Source organism: Bactrocera dorsalis, unplaced genomic scaffold (genome assembly GCF_023373825.1).
Source record: "Bactrocera dorsalis isolate Fly_Bdor unplaced genomic scaffold, ASM2337382v1 BdCtg012, whole genome shotgun sequence".
In the NCBI taxonomy this organism is placed as follows: Eukaryota; Metazoa; Arthropoda; class Insecta; order Diptera; family Tephritidae; genus Bactrocera; species Bactrocera dorsalis.
The window spans coordinates 197,403-208,631 of record NW_026038063.1 but is presented as its reverse complement, the minus strand read 5'-3'; the positions used below and the strand labels follow the sequence as shown (position 1 = coordinate 208,631).

Here is an 11,229-nt window from a genome sequence, read left to right as displayed (position 1 = left end):
AAAAAAACGGATTGCAAACTGAGGAAGCATTAGTACATTTTTATTAACTGAATAATGCATCTTATTTTTCCGATCAGCATTAGCAACTATGTATTTTTGCACAATTGTCTATTCTACACACTTCGGGAACTATATTTAAAATACTCAAATATATCTCACAAATTATTCGTTTTTTTAATGAACTTTTATTGAATTTATATAGTATGATGCGTTATCGCAAACACCTGATAAAGATTCATTTACAGCTTCAACTTTGTGCGTCTCCAGTGGCGTCTCTTTGCATTGTATCTGTAAGAAGAAGAACCGAAACATTTTAACTTTGTCTTCAAAAATTCTAGATTCACAAAAAAACTATTTTTAAAAAACTACCTAATTGTATTTCCAGTACGTAAACGTATCCACTGAGGAACCGAACGGTTCTGCTTCAGCTTCTTAGCAAGCTTTTGTTTAATCCTGAAAGATTTATGCGCCGCCTGAAACAATATAACATCAATAACTCCTGGGTATAAATTTATTTTATAAATGTGAATTGATGTATGAAATTTAAACGGATTGGTTACCAACCATTCTGTGCACTTTGCCTTACAAGTGAGAAAAGAAGGAAAACAGAAATTAGTGATAGGAGTGAGGGATTATTAAAATCTTTTTTATCGATAACTTAGTACTGCCAGACGACCTTTATATTTTTTTGCAATCTGATGAGGCTTAAGGTGGCCACACACGACATAAAATTAAGTTGTAAGTAATAAAGATCTAAATTATTTTTATTTTAAAACCAAGTACGGAATGGGAGTTTTACATTTGCAATACAACCAGAGCGAACACTATTTAAAAATGTTTACAATTGAAAAAGATTTAAAGTTTTGGCACCCCCTATTTCATTGCTCGCAGCTGTATGTTATTTTCTATGCTAATTTTTAACCTAACTCCTTTCCTAACTAAATTTATATATAGGTTTTTTCATTTCATTTTTCCAGGCTTATCAAACCTTGTAAAATCGGCATTCACTTTAATCGAATTTACTTTATATACATTTAATAAAATAATACATGTTACTTGAAACAATTTAACTAGTGCGAAACATTAAACACTGAAAACGATAAAAGAAGTTATTAAATATACACTTAGTGTATTAATTTGTAATAGTTGGATTGAAACGCATTCTTATTATCTGGGTTACTACTTTATTGTTACATAAAATCATCAGAGTCATTTCCATCATCATAATTACTAGACATACATTCAGGTTTAAACAATTTATCATAACTACGTTGTTCTGCTTCCTTTTTTTGGCGCATTATTTCTTCTTCCTCCTTTTCCCGCTGAGCTTTCAAAATATGTTTCTTTTCCCTTCTCTCTTCGGAGTCTCTTTCTTCTCTTTGACGACGCAAATCTGGATGGTCTTCAGTTTTTGTTTTATTCAGTCGGTTTACAATTTCATTTACTCTTTTTTCAACACGGATTTTTTTAACACTCTTTTCGCAATAAAATCCTATTTGGCCAACTTCCATATCAGCTGTTTTCTTGAGATTTGACCATAATGTATAAACGACATCTACATTATTTATCTTGTTTCCTTGAATGCTGTTATATTTTACCAATTGAGCAGCGTCGTTGAGAACAGATTGTGGAATATCATCTATAGTTTGACCCTACAAAAAATAAATAAAAAATAAAGAACCAAATCAAATATTAAGATGTGCAGATTTTCCGAATTAAATTTTAAATTCAATATATACCAAATATTCAAAATTTGTATGATATCCCTACAATTTAATTTTTAAGACTTCTCTATTCAATTCTATTCTAACAGAGCCTTCCCAACAATCCGAGATAACGGCATCTTGATATCAATTTATCTATTCATGTCGTGGTCAATTTATAAATAAATGAATTTCAAATTTGAGCTTCACTACGTCCAATTAAAATTTGTTATTAACTATAACCATAAATATATTTATTTTAATATGTATACTTTCAGTTGGTGATTATCTGATTTCTAAGGTGTGCTTTCTCAATTACTCCATCTTTCGGTAAAGTTAACAAAAACTTTTATTGTTTTTATATATGGCAAATTGTGAAAACTAAATGTTATTTTGGTAAAGGTTCAGGAGAGCGGCTTTTCCGAAAACGTACACCAATTTTCACGGGAAATGTCCCAAAAAATTCGTTTTTAATTCCGAATCACGAATATGTATGGCGCGTTATCTAATTTTATGTTTTTTTGCAATAAAACAGTAAACAATATTACGATTTTGCACAATATCTACGCCATAAATGGCATCACTGTTCGAAATTCAATTGAGAACTAGTGATACAAACAGTGATCGGGTTCGAAATAACGATACTCTCGATACTAAACAAGAATTAAAAAAAAATGAGAGATATACTATAAAATAGAAAAATATTATTAATTGGAGAAATAAAAAGAAATTAAAATATCGATATTCTCAATATTCGAGTCTGAAAGAAAATTGGTAAAAATGAGAAATACATAATATAAAAATAATAATAATTGTAAAAATAAAAGGAAATTAAAATGTCGATATTCTCACTCGCTCGAAAAATAATATCCCTGGTCGGTCCAAAACCCCGGTGTTCAAAATTCTTCTGTGTCCAAATTCTTCTTCTTTCTGCCATAATAATGAATTATAAATTTTCCTATTATGTATTTCTCATTTTTACCAATTCTCGATCAGCCTCGAATATTGAGAGTATCGATAATTCGAAAACGACCATGAATCAACCATTCGAATTTACAACAGCTGTGCCATAATTTTGAACATAACCTTGCCATTTTCGTGAAAATGAAGTGATTGTGAAGTTGTTCATATTTTTATAAAAATAACATTAAAACCAATTTCTCTTATTGATTAACTAAACAACATCAATAATTACGTGTATATAACTTATAGAAAGTATAATTTTAACATCCAAAGACGTGTAAAGTGCAAAAGTGAATTTTTGATTTCGGGAAATACGATGTTTTTCTATTAAAACAAAGAAAATATTGTTTTTAAAAGCACGCGCCTAACATATTCGTAAAGTACAACTAAAAACGAGTATTTTAAGACATTTCCCGTGAAAATTGGTGCACGTTTTCGGAAAAGCCGCTTTCCTGAACCTTTACCGTTATTTTTTCGTATATACTTAATATATAAAATAATGTGTAGTTTTTATAGAAGAAAGAATACCTCTTGGAGTCTTAAGTAAACATGAGCAGAAGAATAGTTGTGAACATGAAACCAAACATCTTCTGGCCATCCCCAACGTATAAGTTCTTCATCTGTAAGAGGAATGTTAATTAATAAATTTCTAATATGTGGCGCAAATAAGAAACTTAAAAAAACAAAAATAATCTCGCTCATTAATTTTTACATGGTTGCAATCAAACTATTCATACAATGTCTTTTTTTTTAAATGCATACGTTTTTTCCGTTCAGCTTAAACACCTTATAACAGGATCATTACCAAATACAAACACACAATTTCTTCAACAACTTAATTAATATCAAAAAGCAGAAACATAGGAAAAAGAGTTTTTGTTCCCATCCCTAGTAATACAACAATGTATTTCCGTTTGAAACAATCGTTTCACACCGTATCCATACATACGTACACAAAATTAATTATAAATATCATTATCAAACCATTGCTCATATATTTACTTTCATGCTTATCCTTTCCCATGTAAATTAAAGCTGGTGGTGACACAATATTACTTTTGAAATAGAACACCATTTTTTATCATTTACTCTAGTTGCAGACCAAACCTCTCTTATTTATGGTATGGAACTTTCGATCCATATTTCACATTTTATATTTAAAGTTTTGTGTGGTATAACAGAGGACATATAATAATACCAAATCTACTATACAGTTGAAATTCAGAAACACAGACTGCTTCAAATATCCAGAAAAAGCATATTGTGTTTAAAGCTGATGCGTATTGAACAACGGCACCTGTTCGATTTATGTAATTCAAATTATAAAATTCGGGAAACACTTCAGTGAAGAAAGTATTATAGAATTTTGTCAAACGTGAAGTTATACATTTTATAAGAAACCTCTGATTATTTTCATACATGTACAGAATCAAATTTATGGTGCCTAAAATATTTTCTCAACTTATTCCCTCCCTCCAAATTAAAATTGAAATTGCACTCTCTCTTTCAAGCGGCAACTGTTTCGCATTATAGGCACCCTATGTATTCTAAAACCATAATTTAGTATAATAAATTGCTTGTTATTAATTTGAGTATAGTTTTCAGTGGAATAAATCAAAATCGTTTCTGACACAGGATAATTTTTTGGTCAATTAAAGTATTTAAGTCTGATTTCTTTTTGTATGTATTTTTTCCTATAAAGTGTTAGTTTGAAAGTAACTATTGACCAGTGGAAAGCTATTTGAAAAAAATTGAATTTATAATATGAGAAGTTTATGAACTATTTTTAAATAAAATAAGTTATTATTTAAGGTGTAATAAACATTTATCAAACTAAAGAACCTAAAACATTGGTATTAGTGTAGCCCTTATATCAAAGAAATACTTTGTTCAAAAGTGAAAAATCAATAATCTTACGCAAAAACGGGCTGGATACTTTACCACACCCGTAATACAAAAGACACCCACAACATGACGTGATTGGTAAGCAAAATATTAATAATGATAAAATAATTGTTTATAAATAATGTATATTGTATTGAAAATATAATATGTTTTTTCGGATCAAAAATGTTAAAACCGTTTGCGTAAAAGTTTTATGCATTACACTTATACTTCCTCAATATTTGAATTAAGAAAAAAATGTTTGCTTTCAATCAAAAATTTAAAGTTGGCTTAAAAATAATTTCATCGTACAAAAATAGAAACAAAGCCATTAGAAGCATTACAACAAGACTATGTATGGGTCGTGATATAAATTGTATATTGACTAAATTGCGTTCTTGCTAAGTCAAAGTTTCTAACCTTAGAGTGTATTATTGAAAATATTTTTGCTATCTGCAATATTTGTTTTTACTACTACTTCACAGAATTTGAAGAAGCGTTTTCACGAAAATCAAAATGTAAATATACTCCTTAAAAAGAATAGAATACCACTTAAGATTCGAAAGAAAGAAGTGGTGTCTTTGCCTTGCTTATTTTCAAACTAAAATCTATCCACTCAAAAATCTATTGTTGCTTTATTTACAAATGTGAATTCATTTGATTAATAACTTAAAAACAAAATATGTGTTTAATATTGACTTTCATTCTTATTCATATACATATAGTAAATTATTTTTATCCGTTATGTTTTCATGCAGTCACAGTTAATATACTTTTTATAATAATATTATCAGTACTGTAAATATGAATTTTAAACTGCTTTTTTTTGTAAATTCACTTTCAGAATAAATTTGCTTTCTTGTCTTGAAAAATAAAAATTTAAAATGGATGGTCCAGCGTTTAATGAAACGGAATTAAATTGCCAATATACAGCTCTACAAGATTATGAGCAATATCAACCAAGATTCCCAAACTCTTCAATATACGTTACCAAGTCTCCTGAGTTGGCGGTTTCAAGAGCCGCTGGTCAATGTTCGTACGGTTCGGATCACAATACAGCAAGTTTAATAGGACCACAAGTTCAACTTGCTACTTCACAAGAACAAAATGAGTCTGTAATTCAAGAACGTTCTTCAGTTTCCACCGTAAGATATATGCAAGCAGCACAGTATGACGAATTACCTGATTACGGTATTAATGCTTGCCCTGTTGAGTCGCACTATATTGAGAACCCCACCATTGCTTATGGATACGTGTCAGAAGTTAATTTTGACTATCCGATTGAAGCAAGCAACACCAACTCGTACTCACCAAGACCATTGTTATTTGATAGCAATCTTAATGGATCAGACGCAGCTCTGCCTTCGGATGGTACAAGAGCATATGAAGGCCATGCTGATTATCAGAGCAAAATGGCACAACTTACTCTAACTCCAATGGATTCGGTTTCACACATAAGAGATCCCAAACATATGCTAATGGAAGGCTCTGGAAGTGACATATGTTCAACAATGAGATGGCGTGATCCAAATCTGTCAGAAGTTATAAGCTTTTTAAATAACCCAAATAACGAAATTAAAGCAAATGCAGCTGCATATTTACAACACTTATGTTATATGGATGATCCAAATAAGCAGCGAACTCGAACATTAGGGGGGATACCACCTCTTGTGCGTCTGCTATCATACGATGTACCAGAAATCCACAAGTAAGACAAATGGAAATAAATAAATAGCATTTATGTAATTTTTTTAAATAATTATAAAAAAAATTATTTATATATACATACATGTATTTCAAAAATTAGAAATAAAATAATAGACACTCGCGATGGATATATCGATGAAAAAACTGGTATGACACACTTTTCACTTCAGGAACACTTTTCTATTTTCAGGAACGCATGTGGTGCACTTCGAAATTTATCCTATGGAAGGCAAAATGATGAAAATAAACGAGCTATTAAAAATGCGGGGGGTATAACTGCCCTTGTAAATTTGCTGTGCAGGACACAAGAGTCGGAGGTAAAGGAATTGGTCACTGGAGTTTTGTGGAATATGTCATCTTGTGAAGACATTAAACGCTCTATTATTGACGAGGGCTTGAACGCAATTGTTAGTAATATTATTATTCCCCATTCTGGCTGGGATGCGGTTTGTGCGGGCGAAACATGCTACTCTACAGTTTTTCGAAATGCTTCGGGAGTTCTACGCAATGTCAGCTCTGCTGGTGAGTTTGCCAGAACCAGTCTTAGAAACTCTGAACATCTAGTGGAGTGTCTAATATATGTTGTGAAAATGGCTATAGAAAAGAATAACATTGGAAATAAAACGGTAGAAAATTGTGTATGTATTTTACGCAATTTGTCTTATCGGTGTCAAGAAGTTGAGGATCCTAATTACGATAAACAGCCAATGCCAATACAAAGCCGACCTTCATCTAACTCTTATAAAGGTAAATATTTAACATAATACAACAGCATTATAATTGGGTATGTATGTTTATATATTATTATTTCAGGAGAAAATCTTGGCTGTTTTGGGACAAGTAAAAAGAAAAAGGAAGCTGCTCAAAGCGAACATCAGATGGAAAATAATTATAATCCCAGTACTTCAAAAAATTCTGTGCCCAATAGTTTATCACACAAACGATATGAGCTTTTATGGCAACCCGAGGTTGTGCAGTACTATTTAGCTTTATTGCAAAGTTGCTCAAATCCGGAAACTTTAGAAGCGGCTGCAGGAGCTATTCAGAATCTTTCTGCATGTTATTGGCAGCCAAGTATTGATATTCGGGCTACGGTTCGCAAGGAAAAAGGATTACCTATATTGGTAGAACTTCTTCGTATGGAAGTTGATCGCGTAGTTTGCGCAGTGGCAACAGCTTTACGAAATCTTGCCATAGATCAACGGAACAAAGAGCTTATCGGAAAGTATGCTATGCGAGATTTAGTCCAAAAACTCCCTACTGGAAATCCACAGCACGATCAAAATACCTCCGACGACACCATTACCGCAGTGTTAGCCACAGTTAATGAAGTTATAAAGAAAAATCCAGAATTTTCTCGGTCTTTACTGGACGCCGGTGGTGTTGATCGTTTATTAAGTATTACAAAGCAACGTCAAAAATATACTTCTTGCGTATTAAAGTTCGCCGGTCAAGTTTTGTTCACAATGTGGCAACATCATGAGCTTCGTGATGTTTATAAAAAAAATGGATGGAAAGAGCAAGACTTTGTTTCAAAATCATTTACAGCTCATAACATTTCTCCAAACTCACCCAATAATGTAAACAACACTCTAAATAGACCAATGGCATCGCAAGGCCGAACAAGATATGAAGATCGGACGATACAAAGGACTCAAAATAATGCGACTCGTAATACTGCAGGAAATGATTTTGCAAGCTGCAATGAGTCACCACTGCTTTGCCAAATGGTGAGTTAATAGCAATTGTTGAACAATTAACATTTATTGACAATGTTTCTCTTTTTAGACCGATGACGCATCTAGCAATGGTGTAGGTAATGAATCTTATCAACGGAGAAATCAAAACCCTCAAACAGCTATGTATATACCAATAATGGAAGTTGGACGAAATCATTCCAATTGAGAAATTATATCTTTTAAATACTTTTCATATTTCATAAATATAATAAAATGCACTTACGAATATGTTTCAATAGATACTATATCGATACCTCAGGGTGCATTTGCTTTAAGTTAGTTTTATTTGCCCAAGTTTTGCAGTTTTGCGGAAAATTCGTGACTCCATTTGCCGCGGAACCTATACGACAAACTTATCCAAATCAATACACAGTAAACACAATGTAATGTACATGCATGCGATTTGTCCGTATAATGTGTAGAACAGCTCAAGTATTATAATATACGAGGATATGGTAAAAACAAATTATGAAAATACACCTACTTAACACATTTGTGCACTGAAATATCGATATTCTATAAATGTATACTAAAGCTAGTTTACAATATAAAAGGGGTATAAAACACATGGTATATTTACCAATGCATCTAAATAAAATTTACATTCCGAAACGCGTTTAATACGTATATACCATAATAAAATCTTGGTAGTAACCATCGCTTTTTATTTTATAACACTGAAGTATCAGAAGTTTGGACATGTAATATTAATATAGTATTAATAATTTGGATTGATTTTTAAAACAACTGCAGAAATATGAATGCATACTTGTAGGCTGAAGTATGGTCCCATGTGGAATTGTTTTAAGGTTTATAGAACGTTATCAGGAAATTCATATCGATAAAAAATTTCATTACACTTATTTCCAGTTTACTTCTACTATGTCAATTATTTCCTTGTTGTCTTTCTGTAAATTAAAATAGTTCATGAGTTCAAGATAATTTAAACAAAATGTTTAAATACTTTTTATATCGGGCGAGAATTTCATGTTTAAACATCTCAAAACGCTTTCGATTCAGATTATTTTGTTGTTCTCGCCAAACTGGTCTCGCTTTTTTTTGTTGTAATCCCCAATGACAAGTAAAAACAGGGGATAACACAAAAAATGTGTACCCAGAAATATACATTTCATAGACCTAAAAAAAAATTTTAAACCGGAATGAGTTATATTAATAGTTTATCATAATACTGTTAATGTCTTACCTGTGAATTTCGGGTAAAGCCATAGCCTATAAACCTTTCATCGTGGGCAGGGACGTCATCAAAAGCGACATAAAAAGGTTCATACAAGAACTCAAAATTTGTTACGACATGACTTATATGAGCCCGCTCATCTTCATTGGTAGAATTCTTAAGCCAAATGGAGAAGTTTGTCGCGTACTGGTTGTAAATAAACACTTTTTCGTGAAATGGGCGTGCTAGACCTTTTCTATATAAACGCATAAGCTCTGGCTTGGAAGCAGGGAATTTAGCTCTGTTGTCTATTTCAAAAGTTGGTATAACATACGCGCAACGATAGCTGCATTTTGCTGACGGCAGAAATTTATTTAATAATGATACCATATTTGTGCTTGGTATTATATCAATATCTGTTAGAAATACATATTTATTTTGACAACCTTTTCGAGCTAAATTGCGTAAATGGTTTTGCGGATATTCATTTTTTAAACGCCAACGTATTGTGTCTGGATTGCGTATTTTCAGTAAATGGCGAAGCGTTTGTTCAGGGTATTGACAATCAAAGCTGTTGAAGAGATTAGGAATTTGTCCGTGAACTGGTTCTTTATTATTTGGAACAGCAATATGGAAAGTAACGTTATCGCGTATAAATGAGAAGCAGAGTCTCATATATGTCACAAAGTGTTGTAAAATGAAGAATTCTTCATCTCCGGCAACGTACACGGCGGTTGAAATTGGCCCGTTCCATTGATGTGCAACTTGTGTCAATGAATACAACCGTTCCACGGAACTTTGGGTAGCTAAACATACAATGTTTTCGTGTGAAGATTTGATAAATTTATCTCCAATCAAAGCAAAATCAAACATCTTATAATTGCGAAGATTGTCCCATCTTCCAGTTTCGAAACTTATATTATCGAAAGCAAGCCTAAAATTATGCTTCGGCATTTTCTGTAATAATGATCGATTGAGCGGTGGCATGGTGGCATCGTTAACACTTTCTATTGCCACCAATGGCTTTGTATTTCTGTTAAATGACTTATTGATTCGTTGCGAATTTATTTCCGTGTCCAATAAACAATATGTCCACAGTAGATTAATTGTAGTTAAAAATATTGTTAATATGAATAAAACCCAACGTCTAAATCGCACAAGTTTCCTCTGTAAAAATATACATATGTACATTCAAAATCTTAATATTTTTAAGGCATTTATAAATGTAAATCACCATTCTTGTAGATCTTCACAATAAACATACTTATATGTATTTATTTATTATTCCTAGGAATGGGAATTTCACATAACTGCATTTTTCAGTGCAAAAATCGATTACAATGTCTTACAATACTATTGTTATTGAATCGGTGTACGGTTTCGCTAAACTACTAACGTTGTACATACAAATATTTGTGTACAAATTTGCATTATAATACAGTACATTTATTTAATATAACTAATAATATCAAACACGAAATATATTCCTTAATTTGTTGCGATTCCTGCTCGAAAAAAAACTAAATTGTTGTTGCGGTACTTTTAACCATCACTAAATTGAGCGTATGAATTGATAAAGAGAGTAGCTCATAAATATTGTAGGTTGGGACAGAACGGAATAACATATGACAAACTGTAACAGATATATTTTATGAGTGAAGAAGACTTATAGAGAAAATAGAAGGGCTATGTTAGAGTCTAACCGAACGATCTGTAGTGATTACGTTAACTCTTGGCATTAAGCGAATGTATGGCAGACTTGAGAACACGTATCCACTCAATTCTGTGAAGATATTTCACATAATGACCGATTAACAGATTGATCAATAAATATGGTAAAGTTAGCGACAGCTTAAAAAAGCTTATATTAGATGCAAAAAAGCTAGGGTAAATATTGACCCGTTTTTACCCATACTTTACACGAGGGCATATTATTATCGGGAAAAGATTCCGTCTGGCTTCTGCCGGTGCCTGGAGCTTGAAAAGGTATGGGCCGAATTCGACCATTTTTATGCAATAGATGGAACATATCGAAGGACTATTTTGCCAAAGTTTCATT

General features: G+C 31.9%; 4 protein-coding genes across 5 annotated transcripts; 1 reads left to right on the top strand and 3 right to left on the bottom strand.

Moving 5' to 3' along the window:
* Positions 1-19: 19 nt before the first annotated feature.
* Positions 20-676, bottom strand: LOC105228144 (60S ribosomal protein L39). Its single transcript, XM_019990934.3, has 3 exons — positions 565-676; positions 370-473; positions 20-288 (listed from the first exon to the last, which is right to left on the bottom strand). Exons 1-3 carry the CDS (start codon positions 565-567, stop codon positions 240-242), a joined length of 156 nt encoding a protein of 51 aa, XP_019846493.1. The 5' UTR covers positions 568-676; the 3' UTR covers positions 20-239.
* Positions 677-1,161: 485 nt separating this feature from the next.
* On the bottom strand, positions 1,162-3,834 carry LOC105228143 (coiled-coil domain-containing protein 25). Its single transcript, XM_011207818.4, has 3 exons — positions 3,669-3,834; positions 3,195-3,286; positions 1,162-1,652 (listed from the first exon to the last, which is right to left on the bottom strand). The coding sequence occupies exons 1-3, from the start codon at positions 3,739-3,741 to the stop codon at positions 1,191-1,193; spliced, it is 627 nt and encodes a 208-aa protein (XP_011206120.1). The 5' UTR covers positions 3,742-3,834; the 3' UTR covers positions 1,162-1,190.
* Positions 3,835-4,000: 166 nt separating this feature from the next.
* On the top strand, positions 4,001-8,234 carry LOC105228141 (catenin delta-2). Of its 2 annotated transcripts, XM_011207815.4 has the most exons (6): positions 4,247-4,346; positions 4,479-4,649; positions 5,395-6,258; positions 6,448-7,004; positions 7,071-7,987; positions 8,046-8,234. In XM_011207815.4, exons 3-6 carry the CDS (start codon positions 5,435-5,437, stop codon positions 8,160-8,162), a joined length of 2,415 nt encoding a protein of 804 aa, XP_011206117.1. In that variant the 5' UTR covers positions 4,247-4,346; positions 4,479-4,649; positions 5,395-5,434; the 3' UTR covers positions 8,163-8,234. The 2 variants fall into 2 exon arrangements, with proteins under 2 accessions (XP_011206116.1, XP_011206117.1); XM_011207814.4 differs by having other exon boundaries at positions 4,001-4,649.
* Positions 8,235-8,638: 404 nt separating this feature from the next.
* Positions 8,639-10,727, bottom strand: LOC105228140 (beta-1,4-glucuronyltransferase 1). Its single transcript, XM_011207813.3, has 4 exons — positions 10,405-10,727; positions 9,201-10,337; positions 8,961-9,133; positions 8,639-8,904 (listed from the first exon to the last, which is right to left on the bottom strand). The coding sequence occupies exons 1-4, from the start codon at positions 10,405-10,407 to the stop codon at positions 8,886-8,888; spliced, it is 1,332 nt and encodes a 443-aa protein (XP_011206115.2). The 5' UTR covers positions 10,408-10,727; the 3' UTR covers positions 8,639-8,885.
* Positions 10,728-11,229: the final 502 nt, after the last annotated feature.